This window comes from Anser cygnoides, chromosome 5 (assembly GCF_040182565.1).
Source record: "Anser cygnoides isolate HZ-2024a breed goose chromosome 5, Taihu_goose_T2T_genome, whole genome shotgun sequence".
Taxonomy (NCBI): domain Eukaryota; kingdom Metazoa; phylum Chordata; class Aves; order Anseriformes; family Anatidae; genus Anser; species Anser cygnoides.
The window spans coordinates 51,482,067-51,497,874 of NC_089877.1; the positions used below are offsets into that span (position 1 = coordinate 51,482,067).

A 15,808-nucleotide genomic window follows, 5' to 3' on the forward strand; every position below is an offset into this window, starting at 1 on the left:
AACCATAGCAATTAATCCCCTGAAAACTCTGGACAAGTTCTCAGGTAGCTTAAACACATGCCAACGTAGTACACTCCTTTAACATAAGCTGACTTCCAACAGTCAAAAAGATACCTCTTTATTTTCAGAAAGTAAACACAGCTTTGGGCAACACTTATATCACACTTTTATTTATACAGTGTAATCTGACTTGATATACTTTCCCCAAATCAGCTACATTTAGAGTTTCACATGTCAGCTACACCAAAAAAAATTAAACAGAAGAAGCCCAAGACTTCCAGAAACAAATTAGCAACTGGGGGATTGTAGAATAACTCCGAAAGTCCAACTGCAGGTCTTAGGGGCAAAGCCTGATGGACTCTACCACTGAGCTCTCACAAAACCAAGAAAAGGTCTTCTTTAAAATGGTGCAAGACAGTAATATTATAAACTGAGTGTACATGTATCATGTTCTTGTACACATTTTTTTAAATCTTATTTTCAGGAAAACTTTTTTTGGCCTGTTTTAATGAGTCTGGCATCCTGCTTGGGCATCCTGCTCACTCAGATATGGTACTCAGATATGGTATGGATATATATCTGAGTATTACACAGAAATTGCTCTATATCAGCTATATGAGGGCCTCATATATGAAGTCCTTCCACCCTTTACATGGTCTGAAATACCCACTGTGTTGAAAAAGAGCTGACAATCCTGCTGAGACAGCTGAACCTTTCCTCTCAAGCCAACCAAAGACATTTTAATGAAGGGGGAGATCTAGCAACAAAGAAGTTTTGTATCTTATACCTATGGGAAATATGGACTCTAAACCAGTATACAAGATGTCCAGCCAGCCTACCATTATAATTATTTTTTTTTCCTTTGTAACATTATTAGAAGCTATAACTAACTAGAAGTTATAGATCCCTTGCAAAAGATTTTGTCTGAATAAGAAACACTCACCTTGGTAGATTTTCACCCGCATCTGTCATCGTCTGGTTGTTTTCACCAAAGATTTCCTTAAACAAACAAGTGACCAGTAATGGGAGAGAAGAGGAAAGGGAAAGGGAAAAGAGGAAAAAAAAAAAAAAAGAATAGACAAGAAAGGAGGGAAGGGGAGGAGAGGGGAGGGGAGGGGAGAAAAAGTTCATTGTCTCACAAAGATGGTAGTTTTGTGTGCATTCTATGCAGAACATGTCTAATGTTTACTCAGATAAAATGAAATTGTGCTTCTGAATTTATTCTGCACCCATACATCCACCACTGCAGTCTAGTATATACATAGAAAAGGAAAAAAACTCTCCTCCTTCGTATACCTTTCTTTTACAGCATTGCAAAATCAGAGCACCTGCGTGAATCATCAGTTTCATTGAACGTTGGTGGCAGCATTTCTTTATAACTCCAAGAAGGTCCAAATTTTATTTTGTGCTGAAAAGAGACATATTCCTATCCTTGCTCAGCATGCCCAGACTGCTGTTGCTATCCTTTCTGAGTTAAAAATCCAGAGCTCAGTCATGGAGTATGTTCTCAAGAAATCAATATGAATTACATCTGCCATTAAGAATACAGTTTCACATTACAACTAAATTTATTTAAGGGTTAGCTGATTCTATTTATACATATATATATATGATATGATAATCATACATATGATATATATATATGATATATTATAAGATAATACACTACTACTACAAAGGAGAGGAAAAAAGCCCAATCTTTGGTAAAAAGTGCATTTCAAGAGACACTCAGCATTTCTGCAGGGCTGTGACCAGGATGCCTACATGTATACAGTGAGTGAACAAACTAAAAGAAATTGGAGCTGCAAGTAAAGGCAGCTTCAAAGAAGTGAAATATTTCAACTATAGTTATGACAAAGTAAACCTCAAAATTAGAATATATTTAATTTGAATTTTAAGTAGTCCTTTGTGGTTTGCTCAAGGTTCAGAAAGGCTCAATTACATTTATTTTGAAGAGTTCAATAAAGCTTTTAAGTTATTCCTGGTTTTAGTACTAAAATTCTTAGAAGTCTTAGGGCTTTTGTGTTATCATAGAACATATAGAGAGTAGACCCTTTTACAGTCTTTGACCGTTTGGAGTTTAAGAGAAATAGTGAAATAGCAATAGAAAGGTAAATTTCCACTTACCTTCTCAGAAGTATTAGGAAACCTTTTTCGGAGATAAATATTGGAATCGTTGTCACTAGTCCTGAAATGTATGTAAAAGCAAAATATTTTAATTTATAAAGCTAATTTTTGCTTTGACTTCAAAGAGAGCCACTACAATTGCACGTGCTAGTTTTAGGTTATATGAAACCACAAACATTCATTGTTGTATGTTTTAGAATATAGATTTGAATTTATCAGTAACATTATAAACAATAGCTTTGGGAAAATCTTAAAATTCTTTTTTGATTAAAAAAAAATCCCAATGCTCAAATTTAAATCTCTTCTGGAAAATAGTATCTGATATGTTTTTTGCAGCTTTGACATCATATAGATTTAAGTGAAACTTACAGCTAAGTGAGGTTCTATGGTTGTGTACTTATAATTGACAGATTGCAGGGAACAGAAAGCCTGACAAAGGAGATGTATTTTTTCTAAGTAAATACTTTCAAATGCATTAGAGTGCTATAGTGACAAGCATTGACAAATGACAGTTCATGTCCCACTCAAATGCATTACCTAAGAACTAAATTAGAATGTAAGAGGGAAGAGAAGTGAATGGATTAAAATTAGCAGTGTGTCTCATTCACTTCTTCAGACAGAAAAAAGGCCAACAAATATCTATTGGAATGATGCAGTGTTGGGCTCGCACATGGCATCACAATGCATGTGCATTATTTCATCTACATTGCAAAACACTCCCTTGGAAAAAACGTTTACAACACAGCCATGCTCAAAATGCACTGGGATTCTAGTTGGTTTTGTGTAGCTAAGATTGTACAGCAAAGTCAAATCAAGTCCCACTGGCACTAAATCGCTTGATATGTTTAAGTGAAACACAGGAGGAAGCCAATGACCCAATACAATGCTCCTAAAGGAAGACTACAAAAAGCATCCAGTTTCAACATCCAAACATCAGGGCACACTTTAGAAGCCCAGGCATTCATATATATATTTAAGAGAAAGTCAATGTGAAATACCTGGTAAATTCATGACAATTAGCAATTTCTTCCAGTTCATCTTGTAACAGAGTAGTAGTCCCAACTTTTGAGATCTGTAAGTCTTCTGCTTTTATCATATCTTTGTTTTTTTCCTCCCTATTACTACTTTCTTTCAGTATCTTTCCCACTGTTGTTAAATCATCTAGATGGTTGAAATCTACAGCCTGTTGAAATTAAGAAACGTTTTGTGTTAGACAACAAGACTGATTCCCCACCCTTCCAAATATCTTAGTGGTACAGCTTACTCAGATGCTAGATTATGTGTCATACAAGATTGAAGGTGTCACAAAAGAGATAAAAACTTTTTTTTTTAATTATCTTGGAAAGCATTTTGGATACATTGAGCTATAAAATATCACCAGTTAAACTTACATGCAATTAATTTACAGTTCTTTTTACATAAGAAATCACGACATGACATGACTCTTTGAAGTAATCCATTAAGACTTTTTTTTTTTAATCTATCTCAAATTAGCCTGTTGGAGATAACAGAAATTTGACTTCATTACCCTAATAATTGCCAGGATCAAAACAAGTCTAAGCAACAACTAGAGTGACATACAAACACTTAAATGGACACTCCTTCCAGAAAAACTCTGACTAAAATTGCTACGCTGGAAAATGTGCAAGACAATTCAAAATCAGTGTCTGCAAGAATAAATACAAGAATAAATACAATGCTGCACTTTGCCTAAATCCAAAACACGAATAATTGCCCAAAATCACCTCTTCCTCCTTCTGCAGTATAGATAAATCTTGATTTTATCCACGTGACTTAACCTACTCAAATTGGTTTGTTTTCATAGACAAACTTATTCAGATTCAGACAAAATATACCTTTAATTGTATCCTTTCTATATCAACAACACTGCTTCCTGTTCTCATTACAAATTATTTTCAAAAAATACTCTCTGTGCTAATCTTTTATACCCAGGGATTACACAGGAGCTTCAAAATTATTTTAAAACATCAGTAAAATTCACATTTCTGCAGTACTGTTTGTGTTTATTCTTTCTTTTGATAATTTCACATCTTCTCAGGAAGCTGCAATTCCATTCATTCCAGTAGAGGGCTGTGGCAAACAGTGTTACGGGACAGAAGACAAAGTATATTTTACATATTTCTCCAAAGAGCATGCAAAATGAAAAGAAATGGCAGCCATTCAGTTCAGATACTAGTCCCCCCATATATGCACAAAGAAATGCAGTTAATAAAAAATGAAATACCTCAGAATGTTGTAGAATCGTGGTATCTTCATTGCTGGTGGCCTTTTGGCCATCTTTTTCACTTTCTAATTCTTCTACTAGTAATAGTACTTCTTCATAGGAAGAATTCCCGTGACCATTAATATCCATTGTTTCCTCCTCTCCATTCTCAGTATCCGCTTCTGATGCAGGAACTCCTAGATTATTCCCTAAGCCTGGCTCTGGAGCATCTTCCAAGTAGTCCTGTGCCGGTATCCCCTCCTCATGTAAAACATCCGTTACTGTTTCACAAGAGTTTTCATTTTCAGTATCATAACCTTCAAGACAAGGCTCAACATAAGCATCCAGAACTGCTGATATGGGAACATTATAATGTGGATAATAGAAGAGATCATGGGGTATTACTGATACTTTTGAAGAACTGGGTAGCACTTCCGCTGAAGACTCATCTTCATCATAGCTGTCCAGGTCCTCTGCATTTTTGGGCACATCGGAGAGAGAGTCATCAGATGTTTCTAGCGGTGTAGATAGTTCTTGGCGTTCGAGATTAGAACCATTCACTGAACAGTGGTTAGATTCTGTTGTCTCAAAGACAGGCGATTGCTTTGTATCTTCATTTTCTGGCAGTTTCAGTACTTCCTCATTTAGAAGATGGAGAACATACTTATGCGTATCTTCTTGTTTCGAGGTATCTTCTGGTAAAAGAATTGACGTTTGGGGCTTGCTCTCTTCTACTTTATTTATAGATTCATCTGTAAGTATACCTGAAGTCCAGGACAATGGACTTAAAGAAGAAGTATTGGCTGAAAGGCTCTTAGTTTCATTGTCGTATTCAGTATAGGTTTCTTTAGTTAATTCTTCGGAGTAGTCTTCAAAAGAGTCAACAGAATTTTTCTGGTCTGTCAGAACAGCTGGAGAAAGGTCATCATTCTGTTTCAGTGGGTCATCAGACATGTCCCCTTCACCTGGCATCAATTTATCACTAAGCACTTGCTGGGAGGAATTGGATTCAAAACGGATAGATCCTGTAATGTGCAGCGAGGTAGGCCTTTGAGGCTCCTCTTCCGAGGTTTCCTGTGAATCATCGAACACTTGACTCAATTTGCCATTACATTCTTCAGGAGCGGTTTCTGACAGGATTCTCTCAGGGGTGTCATGAATATGAACCTTTGGAGGAGCAGGGTGACTCCTTTCATGATTAACAGTATACATGTTTTCTTCACTTTCACTTAAAATCAAGATTTTGCTTTCCTTTTCTGAAGGTGTGTCTTTGATGTGAACATACGTGGACTCAATTGGAAGCTCCTTGTCAGGATCTGTAAAGTCTTCCTATAAGTGATGATACACCATTAAAGAACAAATCATACCTCACGTATCATTTTACTTCTCCCAAATGCTACAGTAACTAGCCCATCACCCACCCCATTACCTTTTGAATGGCCAATTAATGACTCGTTTATTTTGAAAGTAGGGAAGCAAATTTGGCAAGCCAAGTGAGTTGAACAAAGCTCAACATGAAGAAGCCGCTTGCACAGGAAGATTAGAACGCAGACAAGCCTACTCCTCAGTTGTTAACGTATTCATCTCTCCCTGCTGCACCTGTGGAGACAACTGACTTGGCTTTTTTGGGACACAATCCCCAAATCAACTACATCTACTATGGAACATATTCATCTACTAGATTATTCAGTTCCAATAGACTGCATTGAAAATAAATAAATAAATAGGCTTTTTCTTTCCCCATTAAAATGTCCATAAGTCTTAATGCCAACCAATCTTAATGCTCATCTAATGTAATAATCATGATCAGATTATTTTAATAATTTTAATTCCAGTGGCTTTAGTAATGTCCACCAATTCTGTAAGTTATGAAATACATACCAAGAGGAATTTTCAGTCAATGAATAAGAAGAAATACCTTTAATGTAGGAACCATGATTTATGTACATGTACTCAAGCACAAAAAAATAAATAAATACTCAAGGGACACTGAGTCTTCTGGGAACCCTTTCAAACCAAAAAGACTATGCTGAACTAGGTTTGCCTAGAAGTACGAGCAGCCTCCAGAACAGTTTTTCAACGTATGCAGATCTTTTCTAAAGTTCTTCGGACTTCTAATTTTTCCTCCAGTTTTCAGTGTCATACTCTTTAATTACTCTTTAAGTTGATCTTCTCTTTTTCCAAAGGGCCTTTGTCAGGCCTTGCTGAGGCCTGCTCCTCAATCCTTTATTTTTGATAGATCTGCCTTAAGTCCCTGGTCCTTGAAGCTGTAAATTATTTCATACTTACAATGAGTGCTTTTGACTGCTGAATTGGTGAGATTCAGTCTCTGGTATCTTGTGTCTGATACAATATCTGCTAAATTCAGGTTGATTGTGGCCCTCAAACTTGAGAAGACTGAAGTCAAAAACAAATTTAAAGTCCAACAAATCATCATAGATGAAGGGATAAACTTCAGCCTTATTCTGAAACTAATATAGCAAAGTAGCAGAGCCTATGTAACCATTTCTATCCTCTGAAAGCCATAATTAGATGTAAAGGTTTAAAAGCAGAGTTCTTCCTGAAAGTCCACCTGACTGGATTTAACAGAAAATGTGAACAATTAAAACTGAGCTTGTGGCTTATTTTGAATAGCTCAGAAAGAAACCTAGAAGATAAATGCAATATCTGACTTAATTAAGTATACCCAAGCAAATAAAAGTGACGTGCCGTAACAGTAAACACTTACCCCTTCCAGCTCGGGGAAGTGTTCCAGAAACTGCGCCACGTAGGTCACAATTGAGTGCTCATCGGGGGATTCCACCATTATATCTGTGGAGACAGACGCAAGGTACGTCAGCATGCTGGGCCTTAAAGCCTTCTTGCAGAGCAACAGGCCACCAGACATTAGTCTGCCTTCTTGATGAGAGAATAGCAGCTACAGACACTATTATTTTTCTGACAGATCAGAGCAGGCAGTATCCTTTTCACTGTTGACTGTACTCTTTAGAATTCTCACCATCTTATTCACATTATTTTTTTTCCTGTTTCCAAACACACACTGACCCCAGAACAGGGTCATTTTTCATCTACTTGGATAATGTCATTTACAGTATATATGTCACTATCACTAGACAGTGATCTTGCCGAGTGACAGCACAGAGACTTGTTTGTAGCAGAACCCATTCTTCTAACAGGTGACCCAAGAAAGCACAAATAACCAAACTGTGCTTTCAATCATAAAGTCAAGGCCTAACACCTGTGTAGCAGTGTTCAATAAAAAACAGTGCAAGAAGCTGCTCCACTTATATACATATAATTATTTTCACACTTAAATATGCTTATGTACACATATTTATATATGCAAGTATATATATGAATTGTAGAAAAGTAACTGGGAAATGCAAATACATCTGAATAGGTATCTACCCATTTTCCTAGTGTGGCAGCTCACCCACTTCGTCCTGGAGTGACACTTAGACTCTGTAAACTGTAGGCATTATGAAATGCTGCTACTGCCCTGAGACCTCTCAGCTCAGCAGGCTGGTGATTAATGCCCATTAGTAATACCAGTGTCACGTAGCATCTAATCATTAACCAGGACCAGTGTACGTAGCTAAAACTACGGTGAGATCTCTGTCCCCATGAGCTTACAAGTATGACTGGAAGCATAGGACTACTAGCCAGGGACCACTTCATTTTTCTTACCATTCAGCCCCACACAATGATCACATCGACAATCTAATCACTGGGAGGTTTTAGTAGGTGTGATGATGCAATATTCATTAATGCGTTATTGTTTGAATGTTACCCAACAACATCGATGTAAACATTTTACCTTCTGGCTCTAGGAGCCTAGGAACACCCAGCTTATTTTGTGCAATGCTGAAAGCATCCTCCAAGTTTTCTCGAGCTGATTTCTCCAGTGCTTGCTTCATGTCTACCAAAGTGGAGTCTATGGCTTTTATGACAGCCAGGAAAGCCAGGCCACTCCTCCAACTGCTGGCAAAGTCCTGAACTGCAACACCGTACCTAAACAGAAGTACATACAGTTTACATGGCAGTCGTGTTACGAAATCCAAAATAAAGGCATCGTCATTTTCAAAGGTAAAAGTAAGGTTGTTGAGTCACACTAGTCACATTCGAGGTCCTTTGGAATTCAAAACACACAAAATACTTGCATAAAACACAAGTATTCATAGGTTGGATCAGTGTGGCCAACAACTGACATCAGCCTGCTTGTAGGAAGCAGTTAGTGAAAACAAAGGCCTCAAGTACTCAGCAACCACATTTAACATTCACAAAACCAAATGTCTGTGTGACTCCTGTTTCTGTTGCGTTCCAGCATTTTAATGCCATAGCTTGGGATGACTGCCAACACTTAAGTACTTAAAAAACATAAGCATAAATGATTTGCTTTCCTGTGTCCTTGGCCTTCTGTAGCAGAAAATCATGCTTTGCCAGGTGCAAAGAATGCCAGTATATGTACAGATCACGAGTACATTAGATGTCCAAATTTTTGCAGGAAAATTCAATCACTGAACTTGCAATGAAGTCACTGCAGCCTCAGAATAGAAAATTCTGCACAGGTCATCGGTTAAGGTGGTTATAATGATGCAATTATGTTTTAATAGCCCGGTTGCAGGAACAATTTTCTCCTATTAAATGTTTCGATTTGTACACCTTGACTAGAATGAAAAGACTATGGCCTTTATTTCTGTCATTCTAACTCTGCTTGTGCCACCTCCCTGTTAATGACATTATCAGCATTATTTTGGGAGTAAAACTGCACTTCCTCTATGGTCTGCATTGGCAGCAATTAACTACGGTTATCAGTGGGACAAGTTTATCTGCACAACAAGCACCATTAGCTTCACTGGAGATAACCAAGGGATGTGGCCCACAGGACCAAGTATTTAAGAAGCAAATTTGTATCTTCAGTACCATACACAGAACATCTGTGTTCACAGGCAGATTTGGACATACAAACCTATCAACAGACAAAAATGGCAAATATACAGCTATTGAATTTGCAAGCTTGTCCCATGCCCTCTGTAAAAATCTTCGACAGTCACCCCTTCAAGATAATAATACATGTAAAATACATGCCAAGCACTTATGTGTGCATTAGACATCTTACAACAAAGTATTTTAACTCAACAGTAACTTTGCGCGGCATTACTAAGCAAGATGCTTTGGTGAAAGAATTGCTTTTTATTAAAGATGAGAGAGATTTGTTGATCAATGGAAATGGACCCAAAATCTAGTAACATTCACAAGAAACAATCTCAGATTTGACCTCTTCTCCTCCTTAGTTTTGAAGAAATGAAACTTCTAATACAAACTCTATCCTTCAAGGCAACTCTGCAGAGAAAATCCCTCGGGGCTGCTGCTTAATTTAAAAGGCTGTTGTTAAAGTCTTTCAACATGTGGTTGTTTTATTTCTTCATTTAGTGAAAGATACCTAGCAGACTACACAGAAGTTGGGAGGAGGAGAGGGAAGAGGGAATGATCCTGTTTTAAATGGTGCCAAGCAGATTAGTGCAAGTTAACGTTTAACACTCAAGTCACGAAGCCAGCAACAGACTGCTTCAAGGTCAGATGGTTGCTTTAGACACAGTTATGCAGTGATACACTCGGCTGCAGATCCCTCGTGCCTGCAGACTTCAAAAGCAGAAGAGCCCTGGGCCGTGGTAATACACACATTAGGCGAGGGATGAGATCTGGCTTCACCAGGACAGGTAGACGCAGTTTTCTAGGACACCGCTCACTTACTTTCTGGTTTTCCTCTGAACCCAGATTAAAAGGGCTCTGATGGCTTTCCGCTGGTCTTTCACTGTGACAGACATGTTCCTCTCCACGCTGGGAGTGCTGGGGTGAGACGTGTCCGACTCTGGCCCGCTAGGCCCGGACGACAGGCTGGACGAAGAGGAGTTCCTGTTGAGGTTGCCTGTCAGCTCTTTAATCTGTAACAAAAGGTGGAGTGCACGGCGCTTCAATTTAACACCAGGTCAATGGAAAACCGAATGTTTGGTTTTAGGCAAATTAGCATGCTTCTAAGATAACGGGGCAATAACTGAATTTTAAGAGGTAATTATAGGCCTGTCCATTACAACTCCCAACATGACAACAGCAGCAGCCCAGCTGGCAACCCCAGGAAACAGAAAGAGCACAGGATCGGTTAAGACTAAACTGAAAATATTCATAGCAAACAAAAAGCAAAGAAACGTGTCTTTCAGTTAGTTTAACTGAAATCATTCTTTCATCCGCAGGACTCACTCAAGTGAAACATTTTTAGTCAAGAAATGGTGACCCGCACCAGATTCCCATCCTTGGTGTGCACTGATAGTTGAGTCCAGATTATGCACCATGCTGCTTTCAGGTCCCCTGTGCTTCTGTTGCCAAGTCCGTCTGGTCAAACTGCTGTTGTACGGCATTGTACAGCTTGAAGTGCTCAGCCACAGAGAGAAACCCCAGTACCACTTCAAGACAGACCTTATTTTATAAACCCACAACCACTTTAGAAATGAGCCCAAGAGAATGAAAGAACATGTGCGCCTCACAGTCTTACTAGAGTTGCAGAGACCCTCTCTCCATCTCTCTCTTTTCATTAAAATTTGGTACTGTTCAGAAGGTTATCAAAATAGATGTAGATTAGTGAGCTGTTTTAATCTGACTAAACCTGCGACGAAATCAAATTTCATGTTTAGATCAGTTCTATCAGTTCCAAAACTTCAGGCCCTTCAGCATCTTTCATTTGGCCCTCTACATCAGTTGTGAAATTTTGCCATGGTAAGTAGGTCCCCAGAGATCAGTGATTCTGCATGGAATTTGCCACCACACTGGACCAGTTCCAGATAAGGTTATTGAAAATAAACTGTGACCTGAAACCAAATCTAGGACGTTGATTCAGATCCAGGGAACCTGGAGCAGAATCCTGAGAAGGCACAGGAGAGAAGGGAAAGGAGTAATCTGAAGCTCTAATTCTGGTCCAAGTCAAACCAGGGCTTAAACTGCCTCCTATTCACACCAAAATAGGTCTAATGAAATAAAATGAAAACAGCTGCAGGTATTAAATTAACCTATATCAGGAGGAAAAAAGCTCAGGTTTAGCATGCTTAATTATGTTTTTTAGGATTAAAAATCAATTTAAAAAATTGATTGTTCACTTATGATTAACGTATTCGAGTTTTATTACCTGAAAAAACAAGATTATGTTCCATATTAGTCCAAGTACCAGAGAGGAATTTCCATCTGCTATTTCTGCTGCATCAATGCTAACAAGCTTTACCTGTAGAAGAGATCATAAATTCACAGACAAATTAAAAAAACAAAATGTAAATGCAAAAAAAATGCACTGGCTTGAACTGAGACTGCTGGATATGTCCAGCACATTTCTGCCACTGACCAGACAGCCAAAATGCAAGATGGAAATCTTGTGCTAACAATAATTTGCCCTGATCACAGCCACTGTGCTCCCTCAAGTCTTATCTCAAGCCTCCCAAGCCTGTAGCACAGTCTGCAGAACAGGAGTGAGCCCAGTTGTACGTCTTAAGACCACAAATGTATTTCCTCCACACAACCATGGAACAAGAATGTCCCCTCCGGTGGATTCTATTCTTAAAAAACAGAGGGCAGGTATATACCTCCTGTCTTCCTCTGGCTAGGTTTCAACAGATTGGCTGGAATGCACATAAACCCCAGGGAAGAGGGCAGGATTGAAGCCACTTCCCACAAAAAAAAAAATCTTAAAATTGTAGTAGGATCTGCCCAGTTCTGTTTTGCTATGCATCGCCAATCTCTTTGCTTATCTCACCTTACACTGCTTGTCACAGAGCTCTGAGGAAATCAGTTAGCAAAGGATAAGTTTGCCTAATCCAAGCAAACTCTAGGGTTTCCCACACTGAAGTCTCTTCCACATGATAACACCAGAATGTTATTCTCTTAGACAACACAGACTTGTTTTTGGCAAAGGTCACGGAGAAAGGAGGAAGCAAGGAAGTTGTCAGCACTGCACAAGACACTCAGAGTGAGTTAAAGCCCAGCATACAGCCCATTTATCATTTATTTATAAATTCTGTACATGATGAATCACTTAGCAGAGCTTTACCCTGCTGCCCCAGTTCCACAGAAGCGTTTGCTGATGGGTTCCACCCATTGTGGTTTAATATCTAACCTCAAAGCTCTTGGCAGCCAAGGCATCTTGCCAGCACTTTCATCACTACCCTTCACTAACTGGCTTGGTTAAACTGAAAAACAGAGAGCAGAATAACTTTTTATCTAGTGGTCTGCACAACAGTTTTCAGTCCTAGCGAGAAGACACCTCTAGCTGTCATACTTCAAGGCTCAGATTTTCTTACTAGCTCCAAAGTATTTGGCATGGGAAAACCTTTAAGGCCTAGTGTGTTTTAATAGCAGTTTGTCCAAAATGGGGTGCAAGTGGCATTTATCATTAGACTGTTCTCAGTTAAGCTCTGTTTTCTTGCTGCTGCTTGTCACCTGTTCCAGCAGAGCTACCTGCAATAAGGTACCAGCTGCTTACTCTCAAGGAAACAATAAAACCATGGAAAAGTAGTTGTTTTGGCACAACTAATTAAGAGGCTGCCTGTGTCTAAGGCTCCTCCTGCCTGGCCTTGCTCAATGAATTTCCCGACTGTCACCTGGCGAGGTCCTGGCAACCAGACATGCTTCAGCAGCAACTCCACAACGTTGACGTCAACAGAGAGAAAAAATCTCGTCTGCCAGCAGGCCTTAGCTGGCTTTGCGTGGAAAGCACTGTCCGAGAAACTGTTAAGAAAGCTAAGAACTTGTAAGGTATTTCTTAGCAGTTCTATATCAGGCCAGGTAGACCTATGCATTTAGGGCCACATCAGCCCCTGACTGCAACACCTGGAAGACGGTGCACAAATTTTTGACCTTTCACATCCTCTTCTGGGGAACAGAACTACGAGGTCATAAGAGATCCACTAATGCCTCACATCATGCTCATTCCTGCACTGGAGTTCTCGTGACTCCCTGGTATAACTAGCACTTCTGCGGGATCTCTGGAGCAAGACCTAAGCTCATTAAAGGAAACCAGCAAGTGACAGCAGTCACTGATATGGAATCCCCTGCTAGGCATGGCTTTGCTCCTCCACACGCACACACACAAGATCCCTCTTTACCTATAAAGCTTAATCCTCTAGAGCATTCATGCCCTGGAGTTAATAGGATCATAGGATATTTTATCCTAAACACTATCATGGAAAAGCTGTAAAAGTTTATTTCAGATACTAGATAAAAAGATCTTCCAGTACAGCAAGAACGCTGTAATCCTTTGTAAACCATAGTCCACTGCTTGCTTTCTCATTCTGAAAGATCTGGGAATACTATGCAAATAAGTTGTCATCTGGCTGGGGAACTTCTCTTGACACCATTACTTTTCATCACTTTTCAAGAGCTCTCAACACACAGACCACATCAATATTGCTTTGGAAGAAAGCTCTAATGGGAGAAATCAAAAAGGATTGAATTATTTCAAGCTACAGGGCTGATCTTGCTGGGTCACTTACAGCTGTGTCAGTTTTTAGGAAGTGATGTTGCAGTGGTGCCACACTGACTATCAGGAAAGTTATATCCTTATAAGGTTTTGATTCCTGGAATTATGCATTTATGTCATGTTCCCAGATTTAATTTTCTCTTGCCTTTGACTCATGATCAGCTGCTGCAGCAGTTTACCAGATAAATACATGATCTGTAATACCGAAAGTATTCCTGATGAAAGGAAAGAAAGCCATCTACCTTCAAAGTAACTGAAGTAATGCCACTAATACCCAGTTCATAAAGATTACTTGCATTTCTTTTTATTTTCTTTTAATATTGGGTTGCTGATCCTTTAATCCTATTGAACTTTTACATTATAATATGAACAAATAATCCTTGTTTTAGACTCTGTAGGTGTTCTCTTTGTGGATTTTATGTGGCTTTTCAGCCTTGCTGTTAAGGTAAGTCAAGATGCCTAAGCAGTATATTCCTCTTATATACATGCCCTGCATCAGACTAGTTACAATCACAACAAATACAATTTGCAACATGAATCAAGAGAATAGATTAATACCAGCCTTTGGAAATACTCACATTACTGTCCTCCAAGAACTTAAGTGCTTTGGCTATGTTGTTCAAACGAAAAATGCGATGGGTTGAAGACTTATATTCATGCATCTACAAAAATAAGAGCCAGATCAGTTTTAAAATGCTGGAATTATTTACCCTTTCACACAAAAATTAAAAAAAACCTACAAAATAAAGCTAAGGAAATCAACCTATATAAAGTATTACCATCTCTTCTGATCAGTGAAGAGTTTCAACTATGGGATCGGCCCAGGCTGTAGAAAAACAGGGTTAGCAACCAGTTTTCCTGCTCTCCAGATTTTACGTCTCTCTTGGACCTGCCAAGTTGATTATTTATATAATCACTCCCCAACCACGTTTGGTCACAGGCACAAATTTACCTGAAAATTCATAATAAGTTTTTTTTTTTTTCTTTCTTTTCTTTTGTCTTGAGTTAAATCAAATGATCCTAATTGGGAAGCATGAGCAGTTTTGCTACCAGGGACAGGCAGGTGGGAGGCAGCAACCTTCATTTTGGCAGAGATGAAACAGATTTGTTGCATGCAACAAATCTGTCACCCTGCAATTCCACTTCGGCACACTGTTTGTACCACCTGTGTGCAGGAATGCCTAACTGCCAACACACATTGGCCCGTTAAATTCATCTCCTTTGTTGCCCTCCTCCCTGACCTCCCAGTGCACAGCCTGGGGTTTGCTGTTAGGTGTCTCCCCCTTCAATTCCTTTCCAGCCTGCCTCTGCTAACTGTGTGAATGCAGACAGAAACACTGCTGCTTCTGCTACAGCCCAAACTGCATGAATATTACAAAATAGGCTGTTCTGAATCTGTGACCACAGTGAGCACTCACGCTGTAGGATGCATATGGCTCGGTCACTATGGAGCATCACCGTGCAATTACAAGCTCATCTGCAGTGGTGAGATGGCTGCAGAGCAAATCTCTCCTCATATCTAAAAGCAAGCGTGGTACCCACGCAGAAGAGAGTACTTGCTGACAAAGCTGAAGTAGAAAGAAAATATTAAAGCCAACTGATGAAACACTGGGTATTTCCATTTCTGGTACATGGAATTTTATACAGGTCTTACAGAAAAAGAGAGAAAGAGATGCTGGTAAGTGAAACTTTGCCAATCTGATTTAGATCGTACCAGTAAGACTAAAGAAATCGGAGCCAGGATACCAGAGCTAAACTCACAACTACACCGCACAAAGGCATCCAGCATCAGCAGGCCTATTAAGTGTCATAATGTCTTTAGACAAAATAAAAACAGAATTTATGGATTAAAAAAGCAATACAACTATCCCCAGAAATTTATCTTTCCTTCATAACATGACTTGTGTGAACTCCAGATGAAGTAGGTGAGCATTAATATA

General features: G+C 39.1%; 1 protein-coding gene across 2 annotated transcripts in view; it reads right to left on the reverse strand.

The window, feature by feature from the left end:
- Window positions 1-15,808, reverse strand: part of CLMN (calmin) — a 77,788-nt gene that overhangs the window by 6,866 nt on the left and 55,114 nt on the right. The window contains exons 4-12 of one of the 2 annotated variants that reach the window (XM_066998299.1): window positions 14,447-14,530; window positions 11,529-11,621; window positions 10,106-10,296; window positions 8,169-8,362; window positions 7,080-7,162; window positions 4,373-5,680; window positions 3,126-3,310; window positions 2,128-2,188; window positions 944-999 (exon numbers count right to left, since the gene is read on the reverse strand). In XM_066998299.1, coding sequence (XP_066854400.1) covers window positions 944-999; window positions 2,128-2,188; window positions 3,126-3,310; window positions 4,373-5,680; window positions 7,080-7,162; window positions 8,169-8,362; window positions 10,106-10,296; window positions 11,529-11,621; window positions 14,447-14,530 — 2,255 coding nt within the window. Of the gene's footprint in view, window positions 1-943; window positions 1,000-2,127; window positions 2,189-3,125; window positions 3,311-4,372; window positions 5,681-7,079; window positions 7,163-8,168; window positions 8,363-10,105; window positions 10,297-11,528; window positions 11,622-12,990; window positions 13,249-14,446; window positions 14,531-15,808 lie in introns of those variants that run through there. The other variant, XM_066998300.1, reaches the window with a different exon arrangement.